Source organism: Ambystoma mexicanum, chromosome 9 (assembly GCF_040938575.1).
Source record: "Ambystoma mexicanum isolate Mex_15411 chromosome 9, UKY_AmexF1_1, whole genome shotgun sequence".
Classification (NCBI taxonomy): Eukaryota; Metazoa; Chordata; class Amphibia; order Caudata; family Ambystomatidae; genus Ambystoma; species Ambystoma mexicanum.
The window spans coordinates 1272739210-1272756428 of NC_090931.1; the positions used below are offsets into that span (position 1 = coordinate 1272739210).

General features: G+C 43.7%; 1 protein-coding gene across 2 annotated transcripts in view; it reads right to left on the minus strand.

Moving 5' to 3' along the window:
- MARCO (macrophage receptor with collagenous structure) overlaps positions 1 to 17219 on the minus strand; it is a 231178-nt gene that overhangs the window by 192176 nt on the left and 21783 nt on the right. The window contains exon 3 of one of the 2 annotated variants that reach the window (XM_069616600.1): positions 14897 to 15184. The exons of the other annotated variant lie outside the window; for it this stretch is intronic. Coding sequence (XP_069472701.1) covers positions 14897 to 15184 — 288 coding nt within the window. The remainder of the gene's footprint in view (positions 1 to 14896; positions 15185 to 17219) is intronic. 2 annotated transcript variants of the gene reach the window in all.

Here is a 17219-nt window from a genome sequence, read left to right on the forward strand (position 1 = left end):
CCATATCGCGTGTGGTACTTCCCGCGCACCTCTGAAATCCACGTACCCTGCCATATCGCGTGTGGTACTTCCCGCGCACCCCTGAAATCCACGTACCCTGCCATATCGCGTGTGGAACTTCCCGCGCACCCCTGCAATCCACGTACCCGGCCATATCGCGTGTGGTACTTCCCGCGCACCCCTGAAATCCACGTACCCTGACTAATCGCGTGTGGAACTTCCCGCGCACCCCTGCAATCCACGTACCCGGCCATATCGCGTGTGGAACTTCCCGCGCACCCCTGAAATCCACGTACACGGCCATATCGCGTGTGGAACTTCCTGCGCACCCCTGAAATCCACGTACCCGGCCATATCGCGTGTGGAACTTCCCGCGCACCCCTGCAATCCACGTACCCGGCCATATCGCGTGTGGAACTTCCCGCGCACCCATGCAATCCACGTACCCGGCCATATCGCGTGTGGAACTTCCCGCGCACCCCTGAAATCCACGTACCCGGCCATATCGCGTGTGGAACTTCCCGCGCACCCCTGAAATCCACGTACCCGGCCATATCGCGTGTGGAACTTCCCGCGCACCCCTGCAATCCACGTACCCTGACTAATCGCGTGTGGTACTTCCCGCGCACCCCTGTAATCCACGTACCCGGCCATATCGCGTGTGCAACTTCCCGCGCACCCCGGTATGCACGCACACGTTTATTTTTTCTCTCAGCGCGTGTCTGTGTTTGTGGGTACCCCTTTGTACGTCATTTGTCCTGGAGGGCCACAGTATTGGACATTGATCATGTCTGTATATAGGTGCTATTTGTTGGCGCACCTTTTAGCGCACATTTCTTGCAGGCGCAGAGACGCTACCGCCTGCTTTCTTGTGGCGGTCGTGTTTGTGCCTGTTTGTGCCTGTGCGCTGCTTTGAGCGTGCGCTTTTTTGCCCTATTCTATTCCATGAATACGTGTTGTATGCGAGCGTGTGGGCGTTCCGCGCACTTGCCTCCTATACTTTCCCCGTGCCGCCCACATTCTTCCCCATTCCGAGTGTTGTGCCCCATTTTATTCCCCATTCCGAGTGTCCCGCCCTGTGTTCCGCCTACTTTAGAGCTGTGCGCTGCGCTCGGAGTGATAGCGCAGTGGCCGTGGCGCACGACGTTGGTTGACCTGTGCGCCGGCCTGCGCCGCGCGCTTTTTCGGCGCACGTCCTCTGCTTTTCTTGCGCACGGACTTCCATGAATCGACGTGCGCTGGTTTCCCTGCGCTTTTCGCTAATTTTCGGCGCAGCGCACGTATTGGCCCCTCTGCGCCGGGATTTTCGGCGCACATTTATTCCATGAATCGGCCTGTATGACTACAAGTGACAGTACAATTTCACCTTTGGTACAAGCCTGTACTACACAGTTAAAGTGGTATCAGTAGCAGAGCAGCCAGACTTATCTCAAGAGTAAATGAGCAGTATCAAATAGTTACACAAAGGACAGCAATTACTATGATTCATGGAAACACTGACTCAAGGTTTTCAAGTAAAAGAATATACATGTATTTCACGCTTCAGTTGTATAACATTACACCTTTCTAAGCAGTTTAAAAATCACATTATTAATATACCACACCACTTCCCTTAAATTCCAGACAAGTTAAGCTCACAAAATGAAGTGGGAGCAAAATGGCACTCCAGCAATTTAAAAGGGAGGGAAAGACAAAAGTTAACAGAAATGAATCCACACCACTAGGTAAGTACTCAGGGCAAACGAACAAGAGAGACTACAATGATAAAATCAGATAGAAAAGGCTTATGGCCAAAGTCAATCGTTCAAAGTCTTTTGCTCAAGATAATACAGTTCAGGGTAGTTTGCGGTAAAGTTTGTAGCACGGTTTCCAGACGAGGTTGGTTGGTAGAAAAGTTAGTTCAAAGAGAAGAGAAGGACAAGCCCTCAGATTTCAAACACTTTCACCACGGCTGAACGAAACAGACAATCGGATTTGCACAGTACCTTAAAACGGAGAGAGGACTGTAGCTGAGGCAGACGTTCCTGGTAGTTCCTGCAGGCTCACGGTTCCTGAAGCGACTGTCGGACTGATCAGAAGTAAGAAGACTGGAGGGTCCTGCACTACCCAGGGAAGAAACCAGCAGCAGAGCAAAACAACAATTAAAAGGTCCGCTCCTTAAAACCCAAGTTGGGCCCGACCTTTCTGGCTATCCAGCCCACTGTAGCTCTGTACAGTGAATTCGACCAGAGGAGGGGTCCTGACTTGCAGTTTGGGTGAACTGGTTGGTCCCACCAGCTCAAGAGAAGAAGTTTCCTGGAGGATATTCTCTGTCGTCGGATTCTGGAGATTCGGACCTGCAGCAGGGCTTCACTGGGTGGATCAGTCATTGTAGGGGTCCTCTTCTTCCAGTTCCTCGTTGGTTCTTTCGTTCCAGTGGCGACTCTGCTCTTACAGTCCCAGAGACCTGCTTTTTATGCAGTTTTCCCCCATTCATCCAGCCTGCCTGTCAATCACACAGCAGGGTGGCTGGCCTGGCAAGGCCAGTCCCCTTAGCCAATCAGATAGGAGTGCTATTTGGGTTACCAAGGGAACCCAGGGCAGGGGTCCTAAAACCCCTACCTCACATCCTGCCTACCCAGACTCTCAGGTGCCTAAAGGAGGGCTTCTGTGCAGAAGCCTGCGAAAAAGCGATGAACAAAGCGACCAAACCTGGTTTGGCACGCAGAGTAAAACACGAGAAAGACTTTAACAAAAAGATATGGTGAATAAACCAGGCCGGAGCCAAAATAAAATGTATTTGGTCAAGTGGGTTTATGTTTGAGGCTAATATACTAGCCTAAAACATTACCACGTTTATATAAGATAATCGCGGTAGAAAGGTTAGGGTAAATACCACTGCCACCAGCCAAGTCTTAATGTAAAGGGAGCGAAACAATGCTCCAAGAGGCACAGACAAAAATGGATAAGAACTAACCCTTTCTAATACTCCATGGAAGATGTGGTGTACTGGGTCTGTGGTAAAAGTGACTAAATAAAGTTAAGGGCAACTTTATCTTTTCTGGGGGACAGTAGTCAGCCCTAGGAAATGGAGTCGGTGGGAAGTCTAAAAGACAACCCAGTGTCACTGCACTGAAGGTGCTGTGTAACACACATGGATGAATATGGTGCTATGGAGTAGGTGAGGCTCCAGTGCCCAAGATCACACAAAAAGTAGAAATACACATAGCAAAACACATGTAAGAGTGGCAAAAAGGGTCACACGCTTACCAGGTGAAAAAAATAAAATCCTAGAAATCCAGCGAAGCTGCTGAGGGACTCAGTAGTTAAGGGAAATTAGCCATTCTGGAGAATTCTCCCTAACACAGTGTCACCTATTTTCTAATGTACCTGCCTATAATAAGGGCAGACTGGTTGCCTCATGGGCAATGCTTCTGACTTTCACAATGTTAAACAAGAAGGTGGGGCACATGTGTTGAATGACATTTTCACCAGTATATCACCAAAGAGGGAAGGATCTACTGCTCTTCAACCGGCACTATCACTGCTTAACCCATATATTTGGGAAGACTCCCTTTCTCATAATATGTATTCAGTGTGTCCAACATTTGCCCTGCTACCTCCGACCGATATATCTTATAGAAAATAAGCTGAAAGTCCATCACAGCTGGGGGTTTTCGGCACAGTGAGCTGTGATATTATTGATAAGAGTTTCTGCTCAGTTATGGGGGACTCCAGATATACATTATGAGCATCAGAAATAACCGGCAAACCCACATTCTGGAGTGAATACATATTTCCTCTGAGTCTACCACCATGTCCCTGCCATAGAGGTTCTCATAGTAGGTAGCAAAAGTATTATTAATCTCAGAGCTTGCCTTCCATTTACCACCAAAATCATCCACTACCTCCACAATATTTGTCCTAGGACATTCACGTTTTAATTACCAGGCCAGTTATCACCCAGACTTGTCACCTAGTTCATGCAGCTTCTCAAAATACGCAGCATAGCTATGTTTCTCCAATCTATCCCATGCATCCATACATTCCTACCATAGTTTAATCAATGAAAGTTCATTGCCCTCCCCTTCCGCCGAGGCATGTTCTGCATCTTTGATCTTCTCCTCAATATCTCCCAGTGTCCTGACCAACTCCGGTCTAATCCCAGCAGACGTGGACCTACACTAACCCCTCATAACTACCAAAAAGGCCTCCCACACCACTCTGTAGTCTAAGACAGTGTGATCATTCACCTCACAATACCCCCCCATATCTGTTTCTGGGTACTTTCCTTATACAATGGATCCAAGCAGTGCTCCAGATAAGATTTGGAAGTGGGAGTATTTAGCTCTTTATTTTTTTTAAGTTGGGAGTAAAATGATTTTTTAGGGAGTAAAAATGTAAGTACAATTCCCAATGGGAGTATTTTATAAGTGTGTACAAATATGTTTTAACTGGAAAATGGAAATGTTTTTGTAATAATATTTTTTTTCACTCAGTTATTCAAGCACATTAAACAATGCATGTTTATTCTTCTGATAAGGCAGTGATAATACTAGTTTCTTCCTGTGATACTACATGCACTACTGGTCCAAACAATTCCATGCAGCTGTGTGGGTGAAAGCTGGGTCACATGGTTCTACGTGTCAGTTTGTTATTTTTTCTTGGGAGTATTTTTACACCCAATTTTTATTCTTTGGCAGTATTTGCCTATTTATAGGGAGTAAAAGTGGCTGATACACCCCTTATCTGTAGGGATGAATCCAAAAGGGCCTCCACTCTTAGCCTCTATGTGGATATCACCTTTCTAGATTCTGTGCACACCAGCATAGTAAGTAATGGGGAGTGGTCAGACAGTGCCCTGGCCAAAAATTGTCGATGCATGAATCTATGTAGGTGTTCTTCACCTGTAAATATAAAGTCAATTATTTTATAAATATCATGGGGGTGAGTAAAATGAATACCCTTGTGGTGCAGGGTTATGTTCTCTCCATATTTCCCTGAGATTAAGTGCTGATAAAATCCTGCACAGAGCCTGCTTTGCAAACAATCTTCTATAACCCACACCATCTGATCTATCAAACACGGTTCCGGCGGGCAATTAAACCCCCGCCCCAAAACAGGTAACATCCCTGCAGCCGGCCAGGACTTCCAATGTTTTATCCAGAAATGCAGCTGTGACCTGATTGGGCACATAGGTATTAATAATGTAAATGGGTTTCCCTTCAATACAGCCATTCACACATATCAGTCAGCCTTCCATTGCCCTGATGACCTTATCCACCTGAAAGTTAACTTAATTTGAGTAGGTTGATTACGTTGAAACCACCCCAAACAGAGCCCATCTCTTAAGCAGAGCATCTTGCCTACTCCTGTCCGGGTGTGTTTTCTGCATCAATGCAATAGAAATGATCTTGCGCCAAAGGAAGCTGTACACTGTTATTTCTCGTAGCATAACCACTTAAGCAACGAATATTCCACAACAATATTCGTAGATCAGCCATCATCATCATTCAATCCAAACGTACTTTCCGTTGCCCTTCCCAACACTGCTCCTCAGAGCTCACGCATTTCGTATCTATATCCGCGAATAACATGGCCATACATACAAGCAGTGTGCCATAATACCCAGTTTAAAAAGACAGATAAACCCATCATCCCCTACTATTCAACTAAACACAACCCAACAAATAACTGTCTCTCAACAGCAAACTACTATTCAAGATATCATCTAAAATCACCCCAGACCTAGTGGGGCAGGGGCACCAGAGTGTTTTCACATTAGCGTTCACTCCAGCGACCACCAAGTCGTCACTCAGGCTGTTGCCCAGGTAAGAAAACAGAGCTAGTTAGTGTTGTCAGTTAGAGACCAACAACATCCATTGCAACGGCAGCAAGTCCGCTCCCAATCCTGGCCCCCAAAAATAAGAATCACGGTAAGCAGCGTAAATGAACACTGCAAGGCATGATTGAATATTTGTTCCCGGTATGCGGTCTCAGCAGCAACAACGGTCTCCATGCCCTGGTCTGTTCAAAACATCCACTCTGGGGACAGCGTCCAACTCCCATTGAGACCTTTCCAAATATCCCCTCTCCAATAAATCCGTCACAGCAATTTTCAACCATTAGGCTTTTCATTCCTGGTCCTCATGAGTGGCATCCTCAGGTGCACCGTGAATGTTCTGTTGGTTTACGGAATGGTGCGCACTTTCCGGAGTCTCAAAAAAACAGAATTTCCCATTGTACAATACGCAACTTCGCCGGATACATCAGCAAATACTGCAGTTGGTGTTGCCTTAGCCGAGCCTTCACTGCATCATACTGCTTACATCGCTTTTGTGCAAGCGCTGTCAAATCTGGCTAGATCGCTATATCTAGATTGCCTCTTCTTACCTTCCCTCCAAGTCTGTAAAATCTCAAAACATACTCTTTGTCTTTGTAATTGAGAATTTTAGCAATCATCGATCATGGCTGTGCTCCAGGAAGGGGTCTTCTGACAAGTGCCTTGTGGGCTCTTTATAACATAAGGGGAGTCCTAATAGATGCATTCTAAGACAATTTGTGATGCTCTGTCATTAAACATCCCTTGCGTGGTGTACCTAAAACAGGTCCCTTCTAGATGATTTGCAAATAATTGATCATGCAATACATAACTCCTGTTTAGTTATTGTTAGACCAGGCTTTTCTCATTGCCCTTATTTTTAATTTTTAATTATCGGTTTTTCTTCATAGAAAAAGGTGGAGCCCAATTACTGTCCCTCCTCAAATCTCAAAGGTATCTTCTTTTTTCAATTCTTTTCTTGAAACATAGTACAAATCATATACATAAAACAGGACATACATAAATTCAGTGTGAAATAACAGGTGCAAGAGTCAATCAATTTCTTTGGAGGATATATCAGGGGCAATACGCTCGCCTTGGTAACAAGATGACTCAGAGCAGCACAGGTTCGATCCCCGGGTCCGCGCTTAGAAACCTCTGCGCGCTATAAATAACCAATTACAATTACAATTAAAATTACAAAAACACAAAATACCATTAACAGATATCTAATTAGGAAGCATTAGGAAGCATATAGTTGATTATAGGAGCTATATCTATATTGTCTCTGTGTGTTGGTGCAAGGGTGCTATGTCTCCTCTGCTGTGCCCTGTAGGTTGTAAACAAATCCAGGGATATTTGTAGTCTAGTATCTGATCCGCTAGTCTTTGTGACCAATCCTATAGTCCTATTGTGGGCTCTTTACACAGCAAACCCCTTTGATAGCTTTCTCGGGCACACCTCTTGCAACAGCATGTTTTCAATGTAGTTTGTTGGGTCAATACCTTCCTTGCATTCACGCAGGCCTAAAATCCTAATATGGTTCCTCCTCGCCCTGCCCGTCGCATCCTCAATTCTATCTTCCAGGGTTGCGGTCCACAATAATAAAGTATCTGCCTGCCCCGTCAGTGTCTCCGTCCGCATCGCTGTCTCTGATAATTCCAACTTGGACAGACTCACCCTTTCCCGGGAGCACTCTGAGATCCTGCCACAGAAGAGAGACATCAGCTCCAACTTCCCCTACCATTTGCTCAAAAGAGGACCTAAGTGGGCTATCACAGTCAGGAATGGAATGTTCCTCCAAGGGCAAGTCATGCTGTTTGGGTTTCATCATGGCCTTCTCCAAAGGGCTTCCCTCGCTCGCTGCGTGAAGGTATTCATCTTAGCTTAATTTAAGCGGGGGTGGGGAGCCAGTGCAGACATCTGGCCACATCCTAAATCCAACTGAACCAAATGGTCCACTGTGTTGGTAGGCTTGTTGTGTCCCAAAGTCTCACACACCCCTGCATGTGCAGACAGCTTCAGGGAGATCCTGTTTCCCTATTCCCAAACAGGCTCAGTCCAGGGGGACTCCAGTCCCAGTTCCAGCCAAGCCCTGATACACCCCTGTAGTCAATCTTATCTCATCCACCCTCCAGTAGTAGGGGTCAGTATTTAAGGAAGGAGATCCTATCTTGCGTCTATCAGGATCACACAGCATTGCCTTTGGGCTATGAAACAATCAGCAGGAAGCAGTTCCAAGGATATGAGCCCTCACTGCTTTTTCTCTGAGCAGGGAAAAAAGGGAGTGAAAAGAGAAGATGGCCTGGCTGTGTTGCCTGCCATCCCATCACAGAGCAGTCTCATCACTTGGGGCGGTGCCATCCTGAATTGCCAGCGACATCTCAGCTTCATTGGATAACTCCATCAATTCTTGAAGTAGCAACCCAGGGCCAAACTTTGATCTGTTCAGGGCTCCACATGCGCAAACTCCAAGTCTCCCGGCAGTCGTGCATTAAGGATTAGGCAGGATTTATGTCGTGGAGCTCAGCTCATAAGCAGCCTCTTGCCATGCGCTCCGGCCATGTCCGCATACAAAGTCTACTTCTATTGTTTATTAGACTCATACGCATACTGTGTCCCTTGTGTGAGTGCCTATCTACCAGTTCTTATCCTGGGGGTCATGGGGTGAGCGAGGTGCATACACCATAATGATAGTCCAGAACACGTCTGAGCAGAAGACACTCTCAGCCCTCTACACACTATTACAAATAGGCAACAACTTGATTTCAGGTAGAGATTCTGTACCAAAGAAGAATTTTACCATTATGTGATCTTGGTGTCCAATATCTTCAACTTAAATGGGGAGGAAACCCGGTATACGTTTAACTAAGATAGGTTAGCAACGTATACTCTGTCTAAGTCCGGGAGGACAAAGATCCGTGTTTAAAGAGGAGACAGAGCTATAGTGTAGATGCCACACATATAAAGAGCTCCCATTGGGAGAGCCACAAAAGGACCAGTCGTGGTTAAAATGATAAACATCAGATTTAATAGAATTATGACCTAAAAAGTGATTAAATAGTGTGGTCCACAGTACATACAATTCATAAACATTTAAACATATATCAAACAGTCGTTACGTGATAAGCTAGAATTAGCTAATTGACAGTGTATCAAAAACAGGGATACACTCAACATCAAGAGGTACGCTTTACAAAAAGTGCAACGTACTCTACAGTAATTAGAATCAGTATGTCAAAAAACGTAATAACTCTGGTGCCAGTACAGAGTATTAGCTCGACATGTTTCAGTTCCTACAGTTATTATGGAACATTCATCAGGAGATATACAGGTGACCACGTAACCAAGACAACATTTAAAAACGAAATGACGACATTTGAAGTATTCGTAGCATCTCCACTGATGCCTGTGGGTGCTCTCTACTCGAAAGGTAGTAGGCGGTGTAGAACTGAGGGTCGTCTCTACCTTCAAGTTGGCAGTAAGAGTGTCAGTCGTGACCAAATCCGACAGCCCCAGGATATAATCCTGCCGCCAGCACGTCCAATATCTTCACCATGTTCTATTTGTGTACCCAACAATGATGCCACAGTCACGTTTGTAACACACATGTTTACCATATTTGACACATGCTGCAAGTGATGTATTAATTTCATTATATGCATCAAAATATGATACATTACAAACTACAGAAGATTGTTGATAATTCTAATTTAATGAGTTATGTGAATAGTTCCAATTTAAATACAGTGTACAGTTGAACTCCTTATTAGTGTTGACATTTTGGATATTTCTTTTTACATTTTGTGATTTCTCCATAAACCTTCAAGACATAAACTTAGATAGGCAAAGGGGAACACACACTGCCCAAGGTAAACAGAGCCCAAGGCCATTTGACCGTCCTTGCAGAAAATGAGAGATTTCTGGTAAACAAAGCTTAGAATCCCTACCCCTATCTAAATATATTTCACATCCCCAGCACCCACCATCTGCTCATGGATATGAAATAATGAATTATCAATCTGTTCTATAACACTTATTTCAGACAGCACTAGCATAATCTGTCTTCTCACATTTCAGTTCTTATGAGAACTGTAGGAGAGGCATCCTTGCAAACGGCTGCTGAAATGTAAGCCATACAAATGATATCTACCATCTTTTTCAGTCTCATGAACCTAATATGTGTATTACTGAATCCTACCTCCGGTGTAACTGGCACCCATTCATTACAGAGGTAATTCTGACCAGGGACAAAGACAAGGCGTCTTATACTCAGACATCTTTACAGTCAGGAATGTCACTACAATCTGCTTCCAGTTGCAAATGACCCTTAATACAATATATATCATCTCCCTCGCAAACAGATTTCTTTCTACTTGCTTCCATGCCCTAACCTTGAGATAATACTGTCAAGGTTTTACGGGTTTAACATTCAACCTCACAATCACAACCTTAACAATCTTTCCATAGTAAGGCAGTTTCACTAAAGGACAGAAAAATCCAGAAGGAACACACCTGAAACATCAATTAGAAGTGTGCACAACTTTCAATAAACCCCAAAATCAAAGATTTCCATACACAGTGACAGACACTGAGGATGTTATATTCTACTTCAGTAATGAACGGTTGATCCAGTCACCATTACTGCTACATATACATGTTCTCAAACAACTATCAATGATGGAATTCTCTATCATTTTCTTAGTAGTTTTATCAACTCCTTTTAATCCCCCGCTCCCTCTCACAGTCCTGGATATGTAAGCAAGAAGATACAATCAGTCTAGATAAAATTATTTCTTTTAATCAAGACGACAATCCAGGATAAAAAAAACAGCACCATCCATTGTACATAAGTGATCCGGCAAAAAAATGTCCTTGAAAGGAAATGATGCAAAAATACCTTCCAGAAGGTAAGATCGCCTCCATCAGATGTACCCAATAATGTATGTCTTTCCTCCCAAAAATGAAATATCATAATACATTGGCTTATTTTACATCAATTCCTAAAATAAAATACATACAGACTCTAATGATATGGCAAATTTCTACTCCATCTCAAATGTCCCATTTCTGTAAAGGCTATTGGAGAAGGCAGGTAGACATCAACTGAACACATTTGCAGAAGCCCCCTGAAACAACATTGCTATGGTCTTTCATAACAGGATCTCCAAAATACACCTTAAAATGCACAAAGAGTGCTAGTGAAGTATGGGATATCATCCTTATCCCACCTGATAAATGCAAATGTGCCAAACTCTGTCCTTTCTTTGCCTGTATTTCAGGATTGTATTCCTCTAAGAGAACACGTTAGCAATTAAATAAAGGAGAATCACTGTAATGAGTTGATGCACCCCTATAGTATTCAGAACTGTATTTGCACAGGGCAGATGGGGAGCAGGTGCAAGTGGATCTAGGTCACCTGGCCTAAGCCCCGCCCACCTAGTGCCTTCCTGTTTGCCGCTCTTTTTCACCACTTAGCAAGCCCCGCCCACCTGGTGCCTTCCTGTTTGCCACTCTTCTTCACCACTTAGCAAGCCCCGCCCACCTGGTGCTTTCCTGTTTGCCGCTCTCTCCCCCTCCCTTCCTTATCTATGTTTTAGCTCTTGCGCTATCTGAAATGTCGTCAGGCCGAGTACGATAGTTAATTCCACATCCTTACTGTTCATGGCCTGTAAGAATGTCACTGTTTTTTCCCTTGTTCCCTCTCTTGCCTTGAAGCGCTTTGAAACACATTGTGTATAGGCGCTATATAAATGAACTATCATATCATATCATATCATAGGGTCATTGAAATAAAGTTATCATGCATTAATGACTGCAATCCGGGAAAGTCTTAAACATGGAACAACTGGCATAAATCTCCACAGTTAGAAGCAATACCAAGCAGATCCTTCAGATATGGAGCAATTCCACCCATCTCAAATTTGCCAAAACTAACAGTGAAGGTGGGAGGACACAAACTGCGAGATTTAATAGACAATGCTGGCTTCAGTCCACCAAGGTACACTCAGCAAGTAATTACCTTGATTTTTCACAATTTGACACAGGATGCGACAAGGGTTATGTATGTGCATTGATATTGCTTTAATTGCAAACTGCTTCACATCATCAACCATGCCTTCATATGTGCCTCGAAGAAACAGTTTTGGAAGGGTCACATCTTGAACATGCTAACTTCTCCCTAGAGGATCACCAGTACAACCTATCTATTCCCTTTGATTTCTCTAAAGCAGGGACATGGGTTGTGTCATTCAGGGATATCCTGCACTGCCACTCTGCCATTTAATCTTTACACAGGACTGTCCTATCCCTAAGTCCACTTTTTGACAAGAAGTACTCATAGACATCTGGATCAGTGTGAATAACTTAACCGTGAATCTAACAAAAATTGAGACATTAGTCATAGGAGGCAGCTTCCGATATAGCCAAGATACCTCTGGTCTAAATACTGGAAGGATTATCCTTAATCAGTAACAATGGTGCAAAAGCCAAGTGTCCTGATTGATGCAGAATGTTCTATGGCACCACTAATTGCCTCTTTGTTTTGTTTTTCAAGCATTCAATTGTTGTAAACTGTTGGTTGTATTCCTATTCCTTTCTTTGACCTTGAAGTACAGGCAACAACCTACTGGATGCTCTCCTATTTTGAATATGCATTAGTGCTGACTTGAGGCTGAAGAATGCCACTATGCATGATTGTGCATATATCGGTGGTCCTAAGAACACATTTTGATGGCTTTTGATGGCTGTCCTCCCACTGCTCTCAGCGTGTGGATACATTAATGGAGTTTAAGGACACGTGTGTGTCCATCCAGGCAATACATAACCAAGACCCTTGTTTCTTTTAGAAAACCAGCTAATCAAAATGTAATCACCCCTAAACCATCCACACCTTCATGAAACGAGTTTGTGGCAGGTCCTTCTGTGTACTGGCTCCTGCTTTGTGGAATGCATTGTGGTCTCCCCAGGTTAGATTGACTGTTGACATGCACCTATATAAAAGACACATTAAATAACTCATCATTTTCCAAACTAAATCTTTTAGTCTCCCTTCTGTGGTTGTCTTTCGCAACAAGATACCACTCACAACGTGTACATTGCAGGCACCATTGGCTTCCAATCATCTATTTCCTCTGAATGCAATTAAGAATATGGGCGTGATTTACAAGAACCTATTACAATGGCGCAATCTCATTGAAACTTTATTTGGAAATCAGGCCATGTGTGTCATTTCTTGCAATTGCTTTTTTTGAAATAGAATAGACATAACAAAAATAGGCCACCTAACATTAAAGGGAAAATCACAAATATCAGGGGCCTCTTTACAGAAACGTTAGACCGGTGCAAGTGAAAATGTGCACAATATGAGAACTAAGGTAATAACTGCTTAACTGTTGCAGGAAATGCGTGTGCTAGCGCTCACCACTAGGGTTAACTTTGCTCTGGTGAAAAAAGACTTTGAAAAATGTTTTGTGTGCTCCACCAAATGTTGCCCTAGTTCTACCCCCCTGAAGTATTGCAGTAGCACCAGTACAATCCTTTAATGAGTTACCAGATATAATGTGTCATATTTATTGATTATAAAGTTGAGTAAACACTTGTATGAAAAGTGTGTGAACATTTGTTTTATGTTACGTTATATCATATGTTTTGTTATGTTAATGGGTCTTGCTATTACTATAGCACACTGTCTGACATCTGCATGGCTTCCCAGGCCTTCATTTCCTGTCACTAAAAAGGTAGAGTGTGTGAGGTTATGTGAGGAACAGAGGGAAGCCAGAGAGTATAGAAGCGGTTGTCCGGGGCAGTCTGGGATACACTGTTGTCAGGTGGAGGGTGGTGGTGTAGCAGTTGCATGAGTGTTGCTCGGCATAGGCGATTGAGAGTTAGACATTAGTTGCAGAATAAAGTTACATACCTTGCCGAACATGCCATGGGTCTCTGACATCCCATGTTTGGTCAGTCCTGGAGGGGAACATTTGCCTTTGATTGTTCTAGCAGTGGTCGAAGGAAGGTGTAGATGTGTGGCATTGGAGGGGAACATTGGTTGAGTGACTGCTTGAGTGTTTGTCTTGGTAGGTGGGTTCACAGGTTTATATCCTCAGTGTGCTGTCGGGTATCATGGAGTGGCTTGGAGCTGAGTATTGGGGGGATGCTGTTCTCAGGGAACATCACGCCCCATTTGTACTTAGTCCATCAAGCCCGCTTATAAAGAGTGTGCCACAATAAATGGAGCTCCTTTCCTCCATGCTGGGCTAGTTAGAGGGATTTGCTGGTCGGAGTCGAGCTGTGGATTATGTTGACCTGGTGAATCGCTGACGGTGTTAGAGTCCAGAATGTGAAGTTTCCGAATAAACACATGGTAGACCTGACATGTGTATCATGTTACTGATCATTGGATTAGTCCAATGTACACTGCAAAGATAGTAAAACAGCACCCAAGTTAAGAGTGTCTCTCCCATCAGATGGCAGGAGGGCAGGCAGAATCTGTCAGTAACTGCCAACATTCTTCACAGCCATAATTGCCTCGTCACCAGATGTCTGTCATTGTTTCTGCTTATCGGGTGATGCCCTTGGATGCTTATAGCTATCACCCTCTCTTGCCCCAGGCCCTCTCTTTGGTCTGACCTAACTTACGCTCAAGCTGATGGACTGTTACCAGCCCTGCCCACCTCTAAACACTGCAGTGATAGCTATAATATTGTATTACACATGACCGTGCCAGGAGTTATAGGCGCTGTAGGCACTGTAAGCATAACAGAACATTACTAAAGCCATCTGACAATATGCAATTGTTTAGTCCAAGGCCATGCAGAGATACTGAATGCAGGCATGTACAGTGTACTTCTAAGCCTAAGCAAACACAACCATAGAAAAACTACACTCGCCTGTTAGGTCTTAATATTCTTTGACTTAATATTGATGTGTAGCTCTAGAACATTGTGTAACTTTCATTTGATTGTATAACAAGATGTACTGTTTGTGCATGTAAAACTGTTTGCTCGTAATGTTAACCACTTTTACAGTTCAAAGAAAGGAAATCGAGTTTGAACATATATAATACATTTTCTGTAAAGGTGTCAAATTGAACATTACCTGTGATCACCGTGATGTTATTCATCCTCACCAATAAATCATCAAATTTCACTGTGATGATCTTGATTTCCTCTTCAAAATCTTTCATGTTTCTTATGGTATCGAAGTTATTGCCAAATTCTGTGATGTTCAGCCTATGGTATAATTCATTCAACTGTTCAGGGAGTTTTGGGGATACTCTGGCATTTGCTTCAGTGTCCTCCTCCTCAATTTTGTTATCTTTGAAAGCCTGGGAATGGTTTTCATTAAGTGGTGGTAGTGTTTGTATCTTGGCCTGTAGATGAAAAACTAGAAACAATAGAGATTGTTAACATTTTACAAAGGTCTCTGCTTTATTCCAAATGGTTGTTGGACCCGTTTGTGGCTTAATATGTAGCCATAAGGTTTTATGTTCAGTACAATCAACACTAAAGCCTTAAAAACATATTTCCCATCATTGGGTGGTTGTAATACACACTGTAAACTCTGCTTTGCCCTGTTTCAAAATCAAATGTTGAGCATATTGTGTTTGTACATTTCTCTCAAATGTATGTAAAACTATCCCTTGATGTTTGGTTTTGGCACAGTAGTAATTTAGTGACACATTTCGGCCACTGAGAGCAGAGAGAAATGAGGGGTGGTGAGAAGATGACTATTTAGTTGGTAAAGCAACTGGCAAAGTCACTGAAAAGCATCAGCTGCACAAGAGATTGTAATTTGTAATGAGGTGTCCTGCTATTCAGCATACTTTCATCTGCCACCAAGTCTCAGCATCACATAATAAGTAAATGAAAGAGAAGTGAAGAGCTGAGCAATTTATAGAGTCTGGGGCACAGTGTCTGTCTCTCATCCTAGTCCTAGTGCCTCCTTAAGTCCTAGTCCCACATACTGTTCTTTTATCCAAGTCTAGGTGCCTCATCCTAGTGTGTTCTCTTGTACCAGTCACTCATCCAAGTCCCTGGTTTTGGTCTCTATTGATAGTCTATCATCCTAGTCGTATTGTCTCGTCTTAGTCTCCAGTCCCAGTCCTAGCCTCTAGTGTTAGTCTTTCATCCTTCCATTTCATCCTAGTGCTATTCCCTTGTGCTTGTCTCTCTACCTGGTCCTTCATTCTAGTCCTGCACACTAAGTCCCTGCCCCCAATCCCATGCCTTAGTCCCATGTTCTCACCCCACAGCTTTACCCCTCATCCAAGTTACTTACAGGTGTACTGATTTTTTCAAAATTCTCCTAATTTTTGCAAGTTAGAAAACAGTTTGAACTTAATTTTTAAGTTTCAACTTCTTTCTACCTCATCAAACCAAATAAAAATTAAGCTTTATTTTTGATAATTATGACATTATCCATGGAAGCAGATCATAAATATACTCAGATACATAATTACATTGAAGTCCATAAAATAAATAAATTACCTTTAAAATTCAATTAAAACATCAGAAGCAACAGACATAAACTTTTAAAATACATAAGCCTACCGAAAGAGAAAACTTGATTTAATAAATAAGTAGCTTTTTAAACTATATTCTTCATTATGTAATAATAGATTACACAATACACACTGTTTATTCTGTAGATATCTTCAATACGAAGCTTGCAGGGGAAAGGGCACTGGTGTTTGGTATCCTGTGCCCCACTGCAGTGTCCCTGGAAAGCCACCGTAGCCCCGCCGTTCCTGCTGGCCACGCCCCCTCAAGGAGAGAAAAGCCAGAGATCCTTACCCACAGGGGAAAAAGTGCAGGTGTTTGCTATCCCGAGCCCAGCTGGAGTATCCCTGAAAAGACGCTGTAGCCCTGCCAGTTCGGCTGGCCATTCCCCCTTCAAGGAGAGAAAAGCCAGAGATGTTTACCCACAGGGGAAAGGGCATGGGTGCTGCAGTGTCCCTGGAAAGCCGCCATAGCCCTGCCAGTCCTGCTGGCCACACCCCCCTCAAGAGAGAAAAGTCAGAGATCCTTACCCACAGGACAAAGCCCACAGGTGGGAAAAGCACAGCTGTTTGGTATCCCGCGCCCAGCTGGAGTGTCCCTGGAAAGCCACTGTAGTCCTGCCAGTTCTGCTGGCCACGCCCCCTCAAGGAGAGCAAAGCCAGTGGTCTTTATGCACAAGGAGAAGCCCATGGGGAAAGTAGGTGTTCAGCATCCTGCAGAGTGTTCAGTGCCTGTAGGTAGAGGGCAGCGCAGACCCCCACCCCTCAAGTTTGTGAAGCACTTGTGGGAGCAATAACTGCACGGGTGAGGAGTGGGTCTTGCTACTCGGACATTTTATTGCAATGTCGCTCTGACCTTTAACCAACAAGGATAGAAATGACTGATATTTCTGTCATTGTGACAAGTGAAAGAGTACCCTC